The sequence below is a fragment of the Scomber japonicus genome, chromosome 13 (assembly GCF_027409825.1).
Source record: "Scomber japonicus isolate fScoJap1 chromosome 13, fScoJap1.pri, whole genome shotgun sequence".
NCBI classification, from domain to species: domain Eukaryota; kingdom Metazoa; phylum Chordata; class Actinopteri; order Scombriformes; family Scombridae; genus Scomber; species Scomber japonicus.
This window is the reverse complement of record NC_070590.1, coordinates 7,999,248-8,022,208: the sequence shown is the minus strand read 5'-3', so window position 1 is coordinate 8,022,208 and position 22,961 is coordinate 7,999,248. Positions and strand designations below refer to the sequence as shown.

The following is a 22,961-nucleotide window of genomic DNA, read 5'->3' as shown; positions in this document are numbered from 1 at the left end:
TTTGTTGTGTTTTTTTTTTCTTTTTCTGTGCCACCCAGATAGTTCCTTGTCCCTTAGAGAAGACACGGAGGTCAGGATCTATGGCTCAGGATTAGAGTAGGGTATCAACATAAATACTCTATTACTACTAAATGGGCCGATAGCACTGAACAAGTATCAAGAACTTTCAAGTACCAGTGGTTAGAAAGTGGAAAGTCTGGTTCATATTTGGGTTTTTTTAAATCACAAAGTTCCTGATTTAGATCATAATTTACCAATTTCCTCCGGTCAAAACAGTAAAGTTAGAAAGAAAGGTAAAGTTCCTGTGTTCCTAAAAAAAAGTTCCAACTTCCAAGAAATACTCCTATGTGGAAAAGGGTTATTGAGTCATTTTATCTAATAATTTAATCTAGTTTTGGAGTTGCATCACTTTCCAACTCTGGATATGTACAGAATTAATATTGTTAAAAAGAAAAGAGCAGCTGAAGTGACCTCAGGATTAATATTCTCCTTCTCATGTAAGTTTAGAAACAATACACACATCATTCCTCCTCTTGTCCCTTCATCTTCCTCCTCTGCTCCAGATGGATGGATGGATGCATGTGATGGATGGATGAACGTCCCTGCTGTTTGAGGTCCATTTGTCCATCCTTCTCTTTCTGAGGAGGGGACGTGTTCTGTGAGGGGGTCGGGATTGAGTTGAAAGATGGTGGGGGGGTGGGTAGTTGGGTGGACGGTAATGATGATTATGTGTTGAAACACACACAGTTAAAATCCTGTCACCTCCACTGCACACACACGCACACACACACACACACACACACACACACACACACACACACACACACACACACAAACACAGACACATTCCTGATGTTCCTGTGATTTTCAAGATGAGGAAGAGGAGGAAGAAGAAGATATCTGCTGTTAACATCCTGTGGGAGGTGAGAGGCAGCAGAGGAGAGGAGGGGGATATATAGTTGGGCGAACTGGTACAAGATGTGCTGTGAGGGACTTTGAGAGGGTCGAGAGGTCGGTGTGTAGGGAAGGTTGATGAGGAGTTTGTGGGTGTTTGGGATGGGAGAAGGGAGGAGGGAGAGTCAGAGTTCACATCATGACGTGGCGGCGGCGGTGCAGAGAGAGGTGGTCGGACCGGGAGAAGGAGCGGTCGCACTCGGTGCAGCGGAAAGGTTTGATTCCTGTGTGCTTGCGGAAGTGTCGGGTCAACTCGTCGGAGCGGGCGAAGCGCCAGGTGCAGCCCTCCCAGGTACAGTGGTAGGGCTTCTCTCCTGCAAAGAGGCAGGAAACAAAGAGAAGAGTTAAGGGAGAGGAAAAGATGGGAGGAAGACTTGAGATACTGCTAGATACAAATATTTCATAAAAAGATTAACGGAAAGAAGCCCTCAAAAGCCATGTAATCCTACTACAGATGACATTTCCCATCATTTCCAATAACTCATGGCAGCGTTTTTGCTGTACAGACTGCAGAAAAATGATCATTTGCAATCAAGCAACCAAACTTGCACAAAGGTTATGGAAACATCACTGTCATTTTTTAAAGAAATAGTTCAACATTTTGGAAAACATACTTAACCCCTTCTGTACTGAGAGTTAGTTGAGAATATTGATCCCACTCTCATGTCTGTATGGTAAATATGAAACTACAGAGAGCAGCCTGTTAGCTTAGCTTAGTACAAAGACTGAAAAGAGGCAACTTCCTGGAGTTTCAGCTGGTTCAACTTGTACACAACGTTTTGGATACCATGACCACTGGGATGGATTTTGTTGTCTTGTGTGTGTGTGTGTGTGTGTGGTCTGCTCAGATCTCACCTGTGTGTATCCTTCTGTGGGCTTTGAGGTGGGAACTCTTGGTGTAAACTTTTTTACAGCCTTCATAGTCACACATGTGGATCCGCCTCCTCTTGATGTCTGGTGAATCTGGATCGACTGGCTCCAAGTCCATAACGGATCTGAGACACAAGAAAGGAAAAAAGAATACGAAGTCAGCATATTGTCCTGATTCCTCCAAAAAAAGACATGACGCATTTCTCGTTACCCAAAATAAGAAGGCTGACAAACATTTAAATAAAATATATAAAGAACTGACTTGCCGAATTTAAGAATGCAAGAGTACTTGATCATTACTATTTAAATTGTGTAATTTGTAATTTAGGTGTCTCCATGAGGAATGTTTTACGCTTGACCAATTAAATTATGTGACACATTTTTCCCCTGCTGCCGGCCATCATCTTTGTTGGCACAGTTTGTGCTCCATACCACATTAATATGGTCTTGACTTAAATAAACAGAAGCAACTAGTAATCAGGTTTAATGTTTGGACCTTTTTCACATGATACTATTATGATACAAATTTTATTGTCTCTCATCAAGTTCAGGGTTGATTTGAAAGTGATGTTATGGGCTGCTTAGGACCACCGGGGGGCGATAGAGAGTCACATTGTCTTCAACACAGCTACACAACATCTCTCTCTCCCCCTCCCTCCCTCCCTCCCTCCCTCTCTCCCTCTCTCTCTCTACCTCTCTCTCCCTCCCTCCCTCCCTCCCTCTCTCTCTCTCTCTCTCATTTTTTTACCCCCACCCCCCACAGTGACAAACAGAAGATGACAAACCAATGAACTCTTAACTATGTCTCATTGTCCTTTTTTATTTCTCTCATCCTCCCTCCCGTCTCCTGAATTATTATTCAGATGTCCAGGATCGACTTATCTACACTGTGACAAATTTATTCAATTTATTTAATATTCATGTGATAATCAGAATGTAAATAAAGCTGACTTGAAAAGAGAGCCTCTCTTTCTCTCTCGAGCCATTTTACAGGGAGGTGTGACGGCAAGCTGCATTACGTAACCTTGTTTACACCCCAGTTCTGGGACAGCCCTGCCCAGCAACACACACACACATGCACACACACACACACACACGCACACACGCACACACGCACACACACACACACACACACATACATGCACACACACACAATATCCACAAAAACACTTTGTTTCTAATAGTCATTGTCTCTCACTCTTTCTTTCTTTATCCCTCACACACGCACACACAAGCAAGATTACAGCATTAGGCCAACCGTCAGTGTCCACACCCTGATTTTAAGTCATAGCCAGGCAGCCTCGCCCTCTGGGTGTGGCAGGAGCTCCGTCCTGATTTACTAATAAACACACCGGACACACACACACACACTTAAGTATTGTTGTTCCTTCTGTGGAATCCTAACCTTCACTCTGTAGCCTTAAGTCTTAACAACCTCTCAAATGTCTACACCTTCCTTAAGAGGACCAAATGTCCTCATTTGTGAAGTGTGCAGTTAGCATGTATACACATGTGTGCACACCAACACATGCACACACTTGTCTCCTTGTGAAACAGCCAGGGCGTCTCCAGTGCTGTACAGTGGGTTATATAAGGTTATATAAGTGTCCAGTCATGGTAGCACTGCAGTAATGTAATTAGTCCGGAGGCTGCAGGCGAGGGAGGTGATCCACTAAAAAGACCGCATTTCCCATAAACCCTGCTGTGCATTAATGTCTCTCTCTCCCTGGCCCTGACGACTCGTATCATGGGCTTCATGCTGAGATGACATCACACATGGTTTATGGTTCTTATATGATGTCAACAGTTTTGCATTTGTTTTATGTTGGCACTCTGTGGAGAGAAAATTCTTTCTCAATGCCATATTCCACTCTAACAAAGATAGCTTTGTTTTCATTTACTGTTTCTCACCCAAATACACTGTCTGTCCTTAAAGGAATTATTCACATTGTTTCCAAGTGAGAAGTACAATATCAGTCTTACAGTCTTATGGAGCGGAAGTCAGAATGTCTTTAGTGTAGTTTAACATTAACATTATAATTGTTTAATCCATAAGTAAACAGAAATGTAAAATGACAATTAGTAGTTTTAGGGGGGAGTTGCATACTATAACTATTTTCTGACAAATGGAGTTGCTAGGAGCAGTGAATGTACTCAACGTCCTGGAGTCTTCTCATCCCAGTGATATGATCATGTTTGACATTATCACACTTTTACTGAGTCCAAAACCAAATCAGGTGCTCCTGCTCCTGCTCCTGCTAAAGATGCTGCACAGATGTGCTGGGCAGATGGATAAACTGTTATTCCTAAAATATTAATCCAATACATATGTGTAGCTAAAAAACTGTCATGGTTGCATTCCTGTTTTTGTCAAAGTTAAACAGAGTTAACTACTAAGCTTTGGAAGTATTGATAGGTAATTGTTTTAAACTCTTCTCATCTTTTCATTGTATTTCCCAAAATGTTAAATTGCTCCTTTAAGACAATTGTACATCCCATCTCATAAAAAAAGTATTAATTAATGTTGTAAACCTTGTCTTCTTCTGGTCTTTTAATAATGTGCTGCTACTGTTTATGACACATTACTGCCACCAGCTGTCCATATGTGCAACTTCAGGAAACTGAAGGATACAGCGTTTGCTTAACTTTTGGTAGATAAGGCCACAAAATAAAGTGAAGTAAGCTGATATCAAGGCCCAACTAACAAATACAATCAAATGTTTCAAGTAGGAGTAAGACAGTCCTCTGTATCTCTGCTCCACCTTCACTATCTACTAATACAAAGACCTCCAGTTCAAATTGTCTGAGACATATAAGAACAAGATGTCACAGTGAACCAAGCTTTACATACTAGAGTGTACCACTTTCATGTCTGCATTTTTTCTCTAAATATGTGATATTGAGCTGTTTGTTGTGTCCATCTGTGGCGTGGACTCACCCTGAGTAGAGGCTCTGGGCGCTGAGGGAGGCCGATCCGGACTCCGTACCGCTCTCTGCGTCGCTTTCACTCTGATACTCCACCGGAGACGTTGAACCTGGCTTAATACGAACTGCAGAGATAAAAAGATGAGAAGAAGATAAGAAAGAAATGAAATTCTAGTGCCACAACATGCTCAATGCAACAGAAAAGCAGCATAGAGAAGGACATTTTTCATTAAATCGATATATGATGCCCCAAAAATAAAAATAGAATAAAAAATATTTACACATTGCAGCTAGAGACATGGATGTGTCAGTGACAGGTTGAAAGTGACAATTTATATCAATATTGAAATGATAAGATGAGAGAATAATGGCCACAGCACTGGTGACAGATGGGGTGAAGATACACTCCCTCTACAGATACTGCACTCAATGTGAAAGGACAGGATGAGGGAATGATGATAGAACGATGGACGGAAAGGAGGGACAGAACCAGTGGAAGATGGTGAAACGGAAAAGAAATTGGGGAAGAGGATGATGGAGAACATAAGGTCCAAAGAAAGAGATAAATCCGTGAAATGGGAAAAGCAAGAGAATAAAAGAAGGAGAAGCCGAGTGGAAACAGACAGAAGAGAACAGCAGGGGTTTAATAACTTCTTAACAACGATGCCTGGATTCCAGCAACTTAGCAAGACAAAGACTTGCTCCGTGTGTGTGTGTGTGTGTGTGTGTGTGTGTGTGTGTGTGTGTGTGTGTGTGTGTGTCTGTGTGTGTCTGTGTGCAGTTAGATGTGGTCTGCTAGGCTCCAGAACTGATAGATCAAATTTAAGGCCAAACTTCGTCTCCTCTCCATCTTTGTCAAAGTATCTAATCCTGTTCTAGTGTCAAATTTCTTCTTCTTTTTTTTTTTAAGAAAGTATTTCAGCAGTCCCTCTTTCCTTCTTTCTCTCCAATTTCAAGAACCTTTCACAATGTCAAAAGCACAAGGAAAACAATGTGAACAGATGCTAATGAAAAATATTCGGCAGTACTCACAGACAATGCTAATTAGCAATTAACTGAAAGACAAATCTCTCGAGGCTATCTCAAGTCTCCGCTGGTCGTCCTCAAGTTTTTGGCAAGCTGGTATAATTTTCTAACGCATTGAGGTTTTTTCACCAGGGAGGACCGTCACTGTGCGGCTGTGCTCTTACTTTTTGAATCCTTGATAGTTGGGAGTAATTGCTGGCAAGACATTTCTGTGTAAATTCATTTTCACTTCAGCTATGTTGCAGCTGATATAATGAGCTGCATAGCAGCAGCTGCATTGAAGCATTGAAGCATTGAACTGCTTAAGAGCCAGATGTCTCCTCCAGGAATCGGTGGAGACCAAAACCAGGGCATTGATCAGGTGGTCAGAAAGACTCCAAATGAATGTGCTAATGTCCGCCATTTCTGCAGGATGAATAAATTAATGACAAAAGATGACTACAGGAAATGTTTCTAGGAATGGGAGAGGCGCTACTGAAAGATTTATAATGACTGGGAATTTTTGGGTCCTCCTTTGCATGTCAAAACAAGTTTATAGTTTTATATTTATTTAGTAACAAATTGTAGTAGTTTAATTTTTAATCAAATTAATAGAAATCCGGTTTTGGTGTAATGGCAAGTAAGTCTTCAGCACTGTTATTTTTTAAATGTATGGGTATGGTTAATATATCTTAAAACAAACTGTATAATGTATTATAATGTGCACGCCCACCTGTTTATACTGCATTAGTCCACACATGATCCATGCAGACCCTCAAGGACATGAGCGTTTAGTGCAGTGGAAGTAACATTTCAGCTTTATATTAAGTGGTGACAATCTACATGCAATCATATGAACACAAACAAATGAATCTAGTTAAATGTGGTTGCATGTATACATAGAAGAAGTGTCCTACTGTGTTGGTAGTTATTGTGTCTGACGTCCTGCTAACAATGAACATTATACCATGTGGTGTCATCTTCTATTACATATAATTACAATATATTATGATAGATCATAAACATCCAAACATGTCTGTGAAATGTCTGGCGTTGGGACAGAATGATTGGCATGATAACATGATAATTATCACTTTTTAATTACCAGCAATCTGTCAAATGAAAATATGTATTCTTACCCTTACACTACCATTACTGTCGATATCATTTTCTCTGTGGTCAGATTATCTGGGTCTGGGTCAGACAGTAGCAGTCATTCATTTAATCTATTGGAGCCATTAAGCTCGCTCTCTCCCTCTCTCTCTCTCTCACATTTCCCCTTTCTCTCCTCCATCACTACCTCTTGGCTCTCTGGCTGCTGCTTTACGTGAAACACTATTTTAAAAAAAAGTGAAAAACAAGACTTAAGGCAACAAAGAATTATGTCAAAAACTTGGTCGGGAAACATAATGAATAAAATCACAAGTGTCCCCGCCCTCCCCTTTCTCATCCGTGCTGGAATGTGGTAGCCATACTGTTCAAAGTCCACCCAGCCTGGAGAGGGCGAGGAGGGGTGGAGCGGTTGGAAGGGTGACGCAAGGAATTTGGGTGGAGTATTTGTGTGTGTGTGTGTCTGTGTGTGTGTGTGTGTGTCTGTGTGTGTGTGGTGGTGGTGGTGGTGGGTGGGGGGGGGGGGGGGGGGGGGGTCACACACCAAAAGAAGTGTTCTTTGTCTCTGGAGACAATTAAGCAGCCCCCACCCCTACGCCATTGCAGCCTTCCTCTTTCAAAGGCAAAACGACCCATCTCCTCTCCTCTCGACCCCTACACCCTATCCTCCTCATCCTATCTCACCCCTGCAACATACTCGACCCCACCCCCACCTCTACCTCACCCACCCAGTCTCACTTCCTTTCTCCCTCTGTGTCTACCTATCCAACCCTCCCTCCCTCTCCTTTCCCACCCACACAGCGCAACAGTACAGCAAATGTCAACCGTCTCCTGCTTGTTCTCTTTGCAGGTACCAGAAGAAAATATCAAAGCTCCCATCTCTCCTCTCTCCTTCTCCCTCTCTGCTCTCATCTGGTTCACATCTTCTCTCTTTTTTTTTTTTAGTGTTGTACTCCTCAACACTGCCATGCAGCTCCTTTGCTGACAACTGAGCCCCTCAGAATCCACCCAGCCCTGCTCACAAGATAAGATGATATTAGATTACATCACTTTTGGAGAAGCTTGAATGATCCCTGTGAGGAAATTATGTAAGCAGTCACTTTACTACTTTTCAGCTACTGTATCATAGTACTCAAACCTCCAGTCTTAGCAAGGTGAGATCATATTCTTGGTTATATAGGACGCAGACCGGCCAAGTTGGTTAACTTTAGTGTACTGTGTGCAGTTCACTTACAGAGCCCTATTTATTACATATTGGTTCTTATTTTCATAGTTTCGCCTGTCATTCCTATCACTGTAATTAAAGTTAATTTCTGAGATATGGGTATGTTACTGAAAAGAAGTCAGACAGGCAAGAAATACAATCAGGTTTTAAACTATATTAAAGTTAGCATGACGTATTTTTCTGAGAAAACAAAGGCACACAACAACAATGATTATCCAAACAGTCCATTTTGCTTCTCTTTGACCTTCTGTGCTGCACACAGTTTCTTGCACAATGAGAAATTACAACCAAAGTTTTGGGTGTGTTCACTTTCAGTTAAATCTCCTAAATAAGGTGGTTTAGATAAGGTAAATAAACTATTGGCTTGCTTACAACCTGTTTCATCTTGTCCTGATGGACTTTGTTGTAGCAATGTTCTCATCATATTTCATAGAAATGATGTTCAAAACTTCACAAATGAACCACAAGAGAACCAAACTCATACCACAACAGCTAAAAGTCTTATTTTTGTTGACTTCAAATGTTTTCATTATTCAGCTTGCTGCACTGAATTGCAGGGTGTGTCAGCAAACCATGACAACACTGTTAGGTGTGGTTACAGGTGGACACTGTGAAACCCAACCTAGTGTTATGTTCACTAGCGAGAGATCACTGTTTGCATGTGGTGACATTTATAACCATTGAAATGAGCAAAGCTGCTGTTTTAAATGCCCCATTAAATGATATCAGTACTTACTTAAAGTGATGTAATTCCTTGCGAAACATGATGTTAGGGTGGTACATTAAACAGTGAGAGATAAATCGTATTAACTAGTGGGCTATAAACTATAGACAGAAAGAAAGTTTTAGTGTGTTCAGATGGGTGGTGTTGGAAAATTTGTGATGCTTTAATAGCTAGACGCTTTAGTTACACCTACTAGTACAGCATGAGGTCACCACTGAATATACACTGTTTTCTAAGAAGTTCCAACATGCCTGTCTAACGGGATGTTTAAATCTGCAATAATTGCATTTTGTAGGGTCACTGGAAACAAGTTGGGAACTGAAAATTTAACATCATCACTTTTTAAGTTGATATGTTGAACCTGTTAGCATACAGCAGCTTATTTATCACATCTAACAGTCGTGATGTGCAGCATTATAAGTCATTTGGAGGCATGTTTCTGCCCACCTGTTGCACGCAAGTTCAATATCCACTCTCTTTAAGCTCATTTAGAGGGAAATATCTCTCTAACTAATGGTATAATGCTCCACTATATTCATCAGCTAGTCTACAGCTAATGGTGTCTGCTGTTTGGTGCTGAGCAGGTAGTGTACAGTGGCTTTTTAGAGCTTTGTCCTGAAAATAGCTGCCTGCTGCGGCTGATAATGACTCTATGAGAGCACTGAGAGCTAACCAAAGCGGTAAAGTTGCAGCCAGACAGCTAAACAATGAGCCGAAACTCAGAGTCACTGATGTAGGTTCATCACTGGGAGTGACGCATCTCACATTACACACTGTCAAAATATTGATTGAAGCCGCTTTAAAGTGCTGATGCAAATAGAAGACATTAGACTTTGTGCTGCATTTTACCAACTGAACATCAAGAGTACATCAGTGTGAACATGTTATTGTTTCTGTGTTACTATATATTGCTGTTCTTATCACTGTTTCTCTGCCTGCAGGAGGTGAATACAATTATATGAACAGCTGTGTAAAGCAATCCCATACAATTAACCAGCAGCTTGCAGTATTTGTGAAGCTGATGATGATACAAGCTTTTGAAGACTAGATTCTTGTATTAAATGATGGAAATGATATTATGTCCTCACATGGACCTGGACACCCTAAAAACTACTGTACAATGATTTTTGAAATCCATGCTGTGAAATGAAGAAAAGTAGAAGAGGGAGGCTGTGATGAATTTGTTCAAGTCACACACAAAAATCCAAGAAGTAAATAACAGAACTTGTGACCATATGTTAAATATCAAAAGACTGTTAAGGTTGAAGAATGTGAGAGCATCTTCAGGCCAGTTTGTATGCCTGAGTTTCTCCTAGAAGTTCTTTTTGAGTCACTGCATCCCCTGTTTACATTCCTGAGTGGAGGACGCTGGTTTGGATTAGAGACCAAGGTGAACTATACTGAATTTACGGAGGGACTTTACTGCAGTTTGTCAAAAGGGTGGAGGCCTGTTTTGCCAGCTTGTCGAGCTTCCCCCTTGTGTTTACTCAGTGATGGATTACACCTCCTTCAACCTCTCTGCTCCTTGTCCGTTTAACATGATTTGACCAAATTGCTTGGAGTGTTTAAGGCGCTCCTGACTAAACAGCTGACATCATGAAAAATTTTCTTTAGTGAGTGGTTTGATATGAAGGCTTTCCTCTTACTGATTCGTCAGTATTGATCATCATATCACACACACTAATTCATCTCATCAGTCTCAGTAAAAGGTCAACATGATTAAGTAAGTTAAAAATAACATGATAATAATTATTCAGCAGCCCTGTGTGACCCTACCTTCACAGAAAAACCACACTGGAAGCTTCTATGAGCATGTATGTTACAAAATATCAAAAGACAGAATCAGCTGAAGAAATGTTGACAGAATGACAGACAGAACATTTCCCTCCAACATATGTAACATTTCTTTTCCACAGGTTTAGTCGTTTAAGTGGGAATATCAATCATCTGGCACATATGGAGAGCTTCCAGAAAGTCAAAGATAGACAGGCAGACAGATGGCAAGTCTAAGATAGCACTAACCACAAACACACACCATCTCCCTCGGGAGACACGCTGTACTCCTCTGAGAGACCGAGCGCTCCCCATAAACGACTGTGTGAGCAAGAGGGACAGAACCATAGAAGAACAATGCTGGGTGTGACAGTCAAAGATATGACAGAATGACAGAGGAGAGAGGAGCTCTAGTAATCTAATTACAATTTAACTTAACTATTATTGCTTTGTACATTTTAAAAACAAATCCTGACCGTGCTATGAACTGTTACTGCCCAATCATTTTGTTTTAACATGATACACGTGACATTTGCACGTCCGGGTCTATATTGAGGTTCTGGGAATCTACCGGAATATCTTTGCAGGAGTTACAGTTCAAAACTTCTTACTTATCTTATACTGGCTATACTTTATGAAGCTACTCAGTCCTGCCTCTGTTTTAAACAGGTCATTTGAGCTCATGCCTCTTTTTTTTTCCTCTTGTGTCTTCTCAAATACATCCATACATGTTCGAGCCAAAATCCGGTCTGGAATATGCAAGTGGACAAAAAAGCCTCAGTGGACATGAGTGAACAATCTGATGTCTGTTCGATGGGGAAATAGAGATAACATTGCAATCGAAGCATTCAGAGCAAGCTGAAGCCCTAGCTTTTGACTTTCAGGGAGACTTTTTAAATACTTTCACCTCAATTCTTGGATGTTTAACCATGTTTAACAAAGACATCCCATATTATAACAGTATATAAATGACAGGAAGTCCTAAAAAGCATGAGATATCCTATTTAAGGAAGAAAGATGCTTTAAAAACACTGTCCCATTTTGACTTCCAATACCTTCCCATCAAGTTTTAATTTGCTATATGATTTTTAGTGGTCATACTAGCCTAAAAAACTGTGGTAGCAACACAGAAGAACATCCAGTTGTAGTAGTGTTCTCCCATTCATATCATGTTCATCAATTGACACCCATATTGCGCATTGGAGGCTTACAACATATGAAACATAATATATAACATAAAGTAAGGTCAAAGTGATGTAATGGGGTCGTTTGTGTTATTTATTCACCTCTCCAGCTCTGACTCAATAGAAATTTTTCAAAATGTTATCTTTATATAGCTGGGACTGAGGGCCACAAACATGTCATCACTTTGACAAGAGTAGAAATCAAGGTGCAGTATCTAACTGAGGGAACAAGTTTGAAAATAGCACTGTTGCCTGTTCTGTCACACTACATGACTCAGTGCTGTTGGTGTGTGCTAATATGTGAAGAAGCCAACCTGGCCCCAGACTTCTGATTCTCTGCCCACACTATTTCAGTGATTCAGCTCGGACTGGTGTTGTTTTGTTGGACAAACAACCAAACTAATCAAGCTTTGTGGGCTGAATTAAGAATGGGGATGTCGTGCTTGTGTGTCACACCCAGAAAAATGACAACATCCCATGCTGCAGCAGCTAATGTGGTTGAAAAGTAGTCATTATACTGTGGTAGTAGTCTTAATATATCAATAATACAGCTGTCCTCCATTATAGTATCATCCTGCAAACACTCACCAGATCCTTCTGAGCGCCCGTCGCTGCCAATGAGCGGTACTGTAATGGCTGCTGTTGCGACGCCGTCTGTTGGCATGGTTGTGTACACAACAGGTAGAGATTGCACCACCACCGGGATGGTCTGTAGCTGGCCCACCTTGCTGGGCATGCTGACAGAGGGGATGGTGTGGATGACGTGGAGGATCTGCTGGCCGCCGGCGCCCTGCGTGGCCAAAATGGAACCTGGAGAGAGGACCTGGAAAGAAATATGATAGGTTGCTTTATCCCTGCTGAGAACATTTTAATACAGATTCACTTTAAAAATGGAGAAGAAAGTTGTGGTTACCATGGAGCCTATCGATTGTACCGTGGAGGGAACCGGTGTGGCCGACAGGCTGGGCTGGGTCACAATACCACTGGGTGCCGGATTGACTGTGGTGTTTGTCGTAGAAGTGGGGAGCGAAGAGGAGCGGGGCTTGTTGAGTGACAAGTCAACAGGTTCAGTTTGGTCCTCTGCAGGGCACGGCTGGGGCAAAGAGGGCTCCGTCTTACAACTTGCCAACTCTGTCTTCACCTTTAGATCTGTCGGTTGTGAGCAGTCTTCACCTATATCCGCCTGATGGAGAGAAAAGGGGGGGGCAGGAGACGGGGTAGCAGGTTAGGAATTTGATCATGTTATTTCCATGGCAATAAAAGAAAGATCAACTTTATTGACTTTTGTGAGCATTGAAAAACCTTTAAAAAAAGCATTTACATATTTTTCACACTGACACCTTGCTAATGAAATTCTTCAGTTGGTTAGTAACTCCGTAAGTCAGGGTGAGGCAGGTTTCATTTCAGATTTTACACAACGACTCTGTGAAATTGGCTGAGTCAACCCATCTCCTCAACATAATCAGATTTCTTACTTTGGAAGGACAGCATAGGCCTAATTTTATTGGCAAACTGATGTATTAATTTGACAGATGTAATCACAGTTAAGTGTAGCATGCCAAAAACTGCTGATACACACTGCTTTATTGTGTGGAAAAGCCAGCAGGAGCCAAACTATCCACCAGAAATTATTTCATTATTTTTCTTCCGTGCTGTGAGACTGAGAGGGAGACACAGCACAGGAGGAAACAAAGCAGGAAGGGTTTGTTAAAAATCCTGTCTCTGCTGGCTACACGGTCACATGGCTGTTACTAACTGTGGCAATGGATGTGATGCCAAAACTGAAATATTGCTATATATTGTAGACGTGCAAAGTAAGAAGTAGTTATTTCCAGGGTTCCTGAAATACAGACAGTGTTAGGAGACTGGCTGTTAGAATGGATAGACATGAATATCCCACCCTTGTTCAATCATCAACATAAAAGATGAGGAAGTCAAGAACAAGCCTGTGTAAATAAAAAAAACTCATGAAGGGAACTTCCATGGTGGATTTTGGTATGAAAATAATGTATAAAACACTCAACCAAAGAACAATTCAGTTAAATGTACGTAAGATAAAGATGACGCAGTCTCAGACTGTCAATGTCAATGTTGGCTGAAACCAGCATTTGTTAATAATTGTAACAACAAAGAATTTTAAATTTACACCTGCTCTGATTTTCCACATTAATTGGTTTATTCTCATTTGTGACCCCCCCACACATAATTCATGTGTTTCTATATATAGGTGGAACATGAGGAAAATGTACAGGGGGATAAACTACCATAGTAACGAGCACAACTCCACACAGGTTCATGATGTGAATTCTTAATTCTTCTAGTCAGATCCGAATAAAGAGTGACTGGATTGCAAAGTTCACTATGAGAAAGCGCTTCATCCTGGATTGAAGCTTTCGTATAACTTGCATCAGGCTTTTTGATACTACGCCCTAGTTTTCTCAGCCTCCTCCCAGGATCCAAGCTCCCTGTTCGCCTCTACAACCACCCAGGGTTCAGCTGCCGTATAGCTCGAAAGCACAGGGAACAATGGCTGCTGTGTGGGACACTGGGGGGAGAGGAGGTGGAGGAGAAGGAGAGAGAGACAGAAAGAGAGAGAAGGGCTGGACGGGTATAGAGAGAGACTGGTACTGACTGAGAGAGAGAAAGCGAGAGAGAGACGAAAAGTGAAAGAGAGACAGGAGAAATGGAATGAGAGAGGGAGCAGCAGCGAGCCCCCAGTCAAGGAATTGGCCTCCGTCCAGTTCAGCTGAGCGTAGCTTGGCTCTGGGTGAGGAGGAGAGGGTGGAGACTCTGCTACGCCCTTTTATCGGGTCACGCAGTTCAGCTGGAGGCTGGGCCGTGCACGCGGCTGTCGTAACGAAGACGCAAATAATATCAAGGCTGCTTCACAACAACCTCCTTGCAGCTAACAAACAGCACATATGCAAATAACCACCATTTAAGCTGAGTCATGCATTACAGGTCGCTACACATCATGTTGGTTTTTGGGGTTTTTTTTAGCTGGTGGCTTCTTGTGTATTTCTTTGCTCCTGAGAAAGTCGATTTGCAGATGTGGAACTAGTCTCTGCAAGCTCAAGTTCTGCAGAAGCATTAATCTGATGTGGTAATGCAGGTGCAAGGACTGACTTCTTTTGTAACGGTGCCCAAGAAAAAAATTCTGAATTGTGCTTCTGCTGCTTAATTAGCATTGAAAACACTGAAAAAGAAAAGCCATGAACCTGCACCAAAACTTGATTGAGGCAAGGAGGAAAGCAATTGAAGGAGCACAGGAGATAAATGAGGAACAAGGAAGGCTTTGACAACACACACACAAAAAAAGCACATAGAACCTGCACCAAACTTGGCTGAGAAAAGGAAGAATTTAAGGAGCTATTATAGGCAAAAAGGAAAAGGAAAAGTGAGCCAGGGAGAGGAAGATGAGGGAGGAACGAGGAAGGACAAAAAAGGGAGATTGGCGAGGGCCTTAACATGATTATAGGGAGAGGGGAAAAAAAAAAAAAAAACTGAAAAGAAAATGAAGTGTGAAAGAAGTGAGGGAGTGGGTGAGGCAGAGACGAGAGAAAAGACATGAGAGAGAAAGAGAGTGGGTGGGAAAGGCCTAGCGTTGCCATGGAAACTGGGAGCTATCAGCTGACTCCATGTTTTCCACTCGTTCACCCACCCACCAACTCCCTTCCTTTTCCCTCCTAGTCCGTTCATCTTTCCATCACCTCACCCCACCTCCCCTTTTTTTTCTCTCTCTCTCTCTCTCCCTCTTTCAGCACCACTCTTTTTTTTTCTAACCACACCTCTCACCTTTCTCTCCCACACCCCCGCCTCTCCTTCCAGCATCTCTCACTCTGTACATCAACCACACCCTTGCTTCTTCCCACCTCACCCTCTCATCCCTCGTTCGTTTCGTTTCCACCTACTCGCTCTCGTATTTCTCTATTCTCCTCCGTTCTCTTATGTGTTTTTTTTTTCCCTTCCACTCTCCTCTCCTCTGCTCTGCTCTCTTTTCACGGTCGCTCAGATTAAACCCACAACTCTTTGCAAAATCCCCAAAAGAAGAGACTGAAAGGCTGAACTCCAATAGGAAAAAAAAAACAAGAGAAGAAAAACCTCTCTGGACTCCTGTGAGCTCTGTGATCTGAGAGAGAGAGAAAGAGACTGAGGAAGAGAGAAAAAAACAGGGAAGAGAAGGAGAGAAAAAAAAACCTTCTGAAATGAGGATAGCGTGATTAGCTTAAGAAGGAGGATGTGTAGCAGCTCATTACCCAGTGGACGAAAACAAAACTAGTCTTAATACGTCATACTGAAACACAGATGCTAATTTTGGAGGGAGAAATATGGACACAGCTCAGTATCACAAGGATGAACTGTCAACACTAAGCTGTTCACAAGTCACATGACTGTACGTGTTAGTTACTTTGTGGATTTTTAAGGAGTAGAAATGAAGTTTGATCAAAGCAAATTTTGTGATTAGCTCTGATCACATGACAGTAGAGCCATATCTCTAACACGCTTTCTATTTTGATTAGTGTGAGCACTTCATTTAGTCTAATACCTGCATACATATAAGTCATGTAAATTTCACCAAAGCAGTGAAGACAAAAATGAGCCAACCTATTGTTAAGTTAATCCACATAAAACACCTAAAACAATAGAAAGAAACTCCTCTCTACTAGACATGAACAGACCACTTCAGCCAGCAGCTATCATCATCTGAATTTACTAAAACCATTATTTTCTCCATCCACACTTGCAAATAAGCATGTTTTAAATGCACTGCTGCACAGTTGCACTGAGGACAGCATTTTATCTAAACATCCAATTTTCATGGTCAAAAGCAAATAATACATGTGAATGGTATTTATTCTGCAAGTCATGTTTTGAGAGGATTTAAGGTCAGAAATGTGAGTGTTAGATAAGTTTTGAGCATATTTTTAGTACCTTTTTAAAGTGATGCCACCTCAGAACTATGATCTTTTTATGAGGTGAATTATTATTTAAAAGCTCTTTACCACAATTTAACTCTGTCAACTTTGTGGCAATGTTTCATCACCAAACTTGATCTGAATATCAACAGACACACCGTCACTGTGTTGTCTCTCTTTCCACACAAAGGCAGGAAACTTCTCTTGAAATGATAATGTAATCTTTCATTTGACCTGATGTCAAATTTATTTGCATTGTTTGTGAGTCAGACAACAGCACAGGGCCATAAAATAACTGAAACTAAAACTATCAAAACAATCTCCAAGGGCTGTAAAAATAATGTAACAATTCCCCTTAAAACAATAAACTCAACGGGTTTAAAAGAAAAAAAAACCCTTGCTGAGCTAGACGTGTTGCAGTGGAGCTCGCCAGAATACTCTGTTCTCCCCCCCTGCACTTCACAGTTCAACTGCTCCACCATAAAATGGGTCACCCAGTCTTCGCCTTGCAATTAATTCATGTGATCTCTAACTTGAATGGAAGCGGGTAGCAGCTGTGACTGCAGTGGTGAGAAAGCCAGGCAGAGAGAACGATGTAATATGTCCACTGGACTTTAATCTTCTTGTAGTCACACTGGGTCTCATACAGATAAAGTAATGAGTGATTTACAGTTGCAATACAGCTTTGCCAACAGTAACCTTCTGTGCCCACAGAGGGCTATTTACATGGCACAATATGTATGATTATGGCACAATATCCAAAGCATGTAAGCAGCACTGAAGCATTCATAATTTCATAAGAGAGAGAGGAGCAGCTTTTTCTAAATGTTCCTTCATGTTTTATCCCAATTTAGTTGTGCCAGAAGCAAAGCAGCCACAGACTGAACCCAGGTCACTGCATCACAGAGCCTTCTTTTGTTGTTTTTTGTTTTTCTTACGTCAAAATCTCAGTTTAAATACATTACCCTTAATAAAACAGAGCTGATAGACTGATCAACACACCTGTATCAGCAGCCTATTACTTATTAATGGCACGTTATACAAGTGAGGTCAACCGCAACAGATCTTCTAACAAGTTCCCACTGAAAAAAATAACATTTTAATGATGTTTCCATACAGTATGCTATGATCTACCTTAAAACAGACTAGCTAATGTCATTTTCATGGCATGATCTCAGTTTTTTTACAATCTGACATGCATGCCGTATGCATACAAGCCTCAGTAAGTGTATAATGAAACAGAGATGAAAACACTTACATGTACACAGTATATCAGGATTTACAGGAAGAGGAGGTTGGTCTTGCATATCCCAAATGATTGCAGAATTATTTTTCCCCACACAAACCACTGTAAGAATTCAGTATAAAGTTTTTGATGAATCTGCCAATTATTTCCCTTCATTTCATTCCCTGCCAAAGCCTAAATATGATCAGTGTCCTATCATGTAAGACAAAGAAAGCATTACATCATCACAAATGAGAAGCAGAAACCAGGAAATGTTTGGCATATTTGCTTAATAAATTACCAACATGATTATCATTATTATATCAAAATAGTTGCTGATTAATTTTCTACCAATTGCCAGAAAATGAATTAATGAATTGAGGTGGAGTCTGCAGTGCTGCACTTCCATTACTGATCAAACACTCACTTTGATCAGTGATTCAGTACATCTACAGCATCATTTAAAATGCAAAGCAACACGTTTTTGCAGTTAAGGAGACAGGATGGGAAATTCTTGTTATGCAATTGGCATTTACACAACATTTACTGAGGGAAAGCAATTGAATGTTAGAGATAAAAAACAGTTTTTTTTGTGGGGGTGGGGGGTTAATATTTCAATGTGGGCGTCTGACCTTTCTAGTGTTTTCAATTATCCTTTCCATCCCTGCATGTCCCCTTTCAAATATTCATTCAAACATTACACAATCATGCAAATGACATAAATATAATAGATTTTACTCTTTCATCAGTCTAATTATGCAAACAGATATAAACAAAACTGAACTTTAATATTTAGGTATTTGGTGGAAAACACTTACTTTGTAACATGACCATTACTGACTTTTAACCCTGGTTGTTATCTTGTGTGTTAAAAATGGAGAAGAACCTAAAAACCTAAATCGCTGCATGCAACACAGAGACAACCTGGTCCAAATACTCTAGAGTAAGAAGGAAACTGAATTCCACTGAAGCCTAATAGGTTTTCAGTCCATGTCACCGTGGTTTTTTTTCTACAGGAAGAAATCAATAGGTCACGAGGTGAGACAAACAATACTGTGACTGTGTGTTAATGAAAGAGAGGATGGAGGAGAGGAGAGATTAGCTGAGAGATGAAGGAAGAGGCAACTTTGGCATTGATTTTCTCCTCACAAAACACACCTATTGGCAGAAGTGCATGTGTGTTCATATAGTGTGTAATCAACACTATAGTTATTATGACTGTATATGCTGTATGTGTGTTGAATTTGTATATACTTGTAGTCAGTTTGTGTGTGTGAAGTAGGAGTGTGAAGGCATATAATAAAGACTGAGAGAGCAAACAACAGCTGGGGAAGATATTAACCACGAAGCACGCAACCCCACCCTACCCACCACGCACACACACACACACACAGCTCCACCCCTTACAACCTGACCCACCCAGTGAAACACCAACTGCTCCCACTCTGTGTTAAAGCCTATTTCTCTCTCTCTCTCTCTCTCTCTCTCTCTCTCTCTCTCTCTCTCTCTCTCTCTCTCTCTCTCTCTCTCTCTCTCTTCTCTCTCTCTCTCTCTCTCTCTCTCTCTCTCTCTCTCTCTCTCTCTCTCTCTCTCTCTCTCTCTCTCTCTCCTCATCTCTCTCTCTCTCTCTCTCTCTCGCCACCCCCCCCCCCCCTCTGCTTCACCCACCTGTCAGCTGGCTGATCCCAGCAGTCCTCACTGTGCCTGTTAACGTTTGACTCTAAGTTACCTAATAGGAGTTGCCAGTGTTGATTCCCTGGGTGCTTAGTAACTTGTTGGTCCCAAAACGCCCACACAAGATGGTCTGACTCTAACCTTAAAGCAAACTCTACTCAACTTTTAATGAAGTTGCACAGCTTGTTGCACATGAATTTATACTTTGTTTGTGTCTAATAAAAAAGGCACCTTTACAACTTGTTTAACATAATATATTTCAGCACTTTGGGGAAAAAAAAAGAAAGATTAATAAAAGTGCTTACAAGCTATTGCAATAAATAAGGAAACTTCAATATGGAATATCTGTAGTAGAATCCAATTAGTGGCCTGGATCAGTCACATTAAGCACCTGTGGCATATAACATGATGTATATACCTTATAATGAATGATTTCTGATTCTGGTTTTTACTAAAGTTAAAATAAATTATGAGTTTACCAATGAATGGGTGGTTAAATACGAAGATTTTGATTTAATATGCAGTCATATCTAAGCTCACAACAAGGATAAGTAAAGCTTTTATCAGTGGAGGAAGGAAAGATTTGCAATCCAAAGAAATGACTATATCACTGAGCACCAAAAAGCATGAAGATACCAAGAGGAGCTCTGGCTGTATGTTAAACACACATGTAGCTGTAAGACGAGTGACCTGGATGTGAACCCTTTCCAGTCTGAGCTAACAGTCACAGATATTGCATAGATCACTTTGCATTTCTCATTTTAAACTACGGAGCTGTACAAAAGTTTTAGGCACTTTAGATGTTAGATTCCTTTCCATAAAGTGACATCATCAGCATCTGATCGACCTAAATTTATTCTGCAGCACGACAACGACTCCAAACATCCAGCCAACTATCTTCAGCAACAAGAAGAGCTAAGAGTCCTGCAGCAGATGGTAGGCCTATGTCCCCCACAGAGCCCTGATCTCAACATCATGGAGCCAGTCCTGGGATTACATGAAGAGACAGAAGCAACTGAGACAGCTAAATCCACAGAAGAAGAACTGTGGCCAACTTCTCTGAGATGCTTGAAACAACAGACCTGCCAAGTACCTGAAAAAACTGCACGCAGGTGCACCCAGGTGAACTTCCTGCATACTTCAATTTGTATGTAGTCAGTTAATAAATAAAATGATATAATAATTTTATTAGTATCCTCATTTTACCTTTCGTGCTTAACACTTCAACAACCTGCTACTAATTATCATAGTGTCGGTCATTATTTGCGTTAATTACAAAACACTTTACTTAACAGCTTAAGTCAAAGGAATGTGGAGGAAGGAGCTCTACAACAAACATTTGGATGCTGAACAGTAGACTAATGTTCACCTCTGTTCTCCCTTCCAAATAAATAGTAACTGAAACATAACAGAGCTTAACTGAACTTGTTTAAAACCTGTCTGAATAACTATGTTGCAACACCCCATCTACTAATAAACACAGACATCAAAGTGTGTGTCTCCACTCCCTGTCTCTCTATAATAAAAACAATAAGTAAAGTCATTACTGAAAGAAGTGATGGCAGATAAATGCCAATAAGGTACAGTTTGTATATAAAAAAAAATTTCCAAGTGAGAGTGTTTTAATGTGGTCAGAAGCGTTGGATTGGCTTTAAGAATTTAGTTGTATTGAACTGTTATGATCTAAATTCTATTGGTGTACCAACTTTCCTTCAACCTGGTGTTTCATTTAATTAAATTTCTCTGTAACCCTGTGTGAATGTGCCTGAACTTGTTGCATCCAGCTGTGGAATATACGGCGGATAGAGAGAGAGAGAGAGAGAGAGAGAGAGAGAGAGAGAGAGAGAGAGAGAGAGAGAGAGAGAGAGAGAGAGAGAGAGAGAGAGAGATAGAGAGAGAGAGAGAGAGAGAGAGAGAGAGAGAGAGAGAGAGAGAGAGAGAGAGAGAGAGAGAGAGAGAGAGAGAGAGTTAGTTCACAGGTCAAAACAGCTCAATAGAGCGTATCTAGTCCTTAGATGACATCTCACAATTTACTGTAGAAATTTCTGTGCAACATCAATTTATCAAAAATTGGAGAGTTCCCTCTTTTCAGGTTACTAACTATGTGCAACTATGAGCTTATTTTCCTTTTCTTTTCAGATATACGTAACGTTGCACACTAAAGGCCGGCTCTCAGCACTCTCACTCTCACTGCTGTCAACACATTCAATGTCCAACTAACAAGCTTTTCAGGTACTGATAGCCTTGAACTGATAGTGAAGCAATTTTGTTGTGATAATAAAGCATATTAAATGGAAGAAATTACTCTGTTTTCAACTATTTGTATTACTTAAGTGCAAAAACATCCCTCCTGGTGGATACTGAAAGAGAACATATTCCCCCCAGCAGAAAAAAAACATCCATTATTTCAAAATCATCACTGGCACTGAAACTTTCCACACCAGTAGTGTCTTTTACAGGTGGAGTCGGCATCTGCCACACCGCCTTACCTCAGGAGTCTGTTTGTGTTGGAACTAGGTGAATTGTTCTCACCACAGTGGCAGATTAAAGATTTAAATTCAGTTTCTTTGTATTGATGTCAGATGATGGAGCTACAAACTAATGAAGTGAAGGGAAGCATTGACATAAGTGAAAACTGTGGACAGCAACGCAGGTACTCAATGATTACAGATGACTGGCAAACATCACTGACACACTATGACAGGTGACTGTACCCTTGTTTAAGGAAGAACAATTGAGAAATTTGATGCTGGCGGGGGTGCCTCGTGATTCTCCGAAGAGCAATATCAAATGAAGCAATGTCATTCTGCTTCACTTTACTCATTGTGCATTTCTGTCAAACTCATTACCAATAGAAACTTTCTTGGGTGTTGCCATGTTTACTTATCAGAGAGGATGTTCTGGTACTACCAGAGATGATTTGGCTTAGCTCCAGGTATGAAAATGATATGGATGGATGGAATATGATCAAACAAGCTTCCTCTCATACCTTGCTGACTTCCTGTAGCTTTCCAAAACCCAATAACCACCCTTTCACACCCACTTCACACAGTAATTGCACCATCAGCAGTGCAGAGGTGAGAAAGAAGCCAGATTTCTTCCAGAACTTTCTCCCCCCATTCTTAACACAACTATTTGTCACTTGTCATGAATAAAAACAATCATATGACACTGAATTAGACATAAATGTGAGATGATTCACCTGTGGAAATGACTTGAGAATATGCCTTAACAGCAGCTCACTAGAAATATTTTTAATTGGCACACTTTGCATGGACACCCCTGGATTAGTGACGTGAATCACTCATTTTCTTTTCATTTTTGGAAACAGGTTACAGTGTAATATTAATGATGCTCTGTGCAATTGTTCCCAATG

At 40.9% G+C, this 22,961-nt stretch overlaps 1 protein-coding gene across 1 annotated transcript in view; it reads right to left on the bottom strand.

Annotated features, from left to right (window-relative positions):
- Positions 1-949: 949 nt before the first annotated feature.
- The window catches only part of klf8 (Kruppel-like factor 8), a 48,543-nt gene continuing 26,531 nt past the window's right edge, over positions 950-22,961 (bottom strand). The window contains exons 2-6 of the mRNA XM_053332176.1: positions 12,684-12,953; positions 12,359-12,593; positions 4,763-4,874; positions 1,810-1,949; positions 950-1,268 (exon numbers count right to left, since the gene is read on the bottom strand). Of these exons, the coding sequence (XP_053188151.1) occupies positions 1,087-1,268; positions 1,810-1,949; positions 4,763-4,874; positions 12,359-12,593; positions 12,684-12,953 (939 nt within the window). The 3' untranslated portion in view covers positions 950-1,086. The remainder of the gene's footprint in view (positions 1,269-1,809; positions 1,950-4,762; positions 4,875-12,358; positions 12,594-12,683; positions 12,954-22,961) is intronic.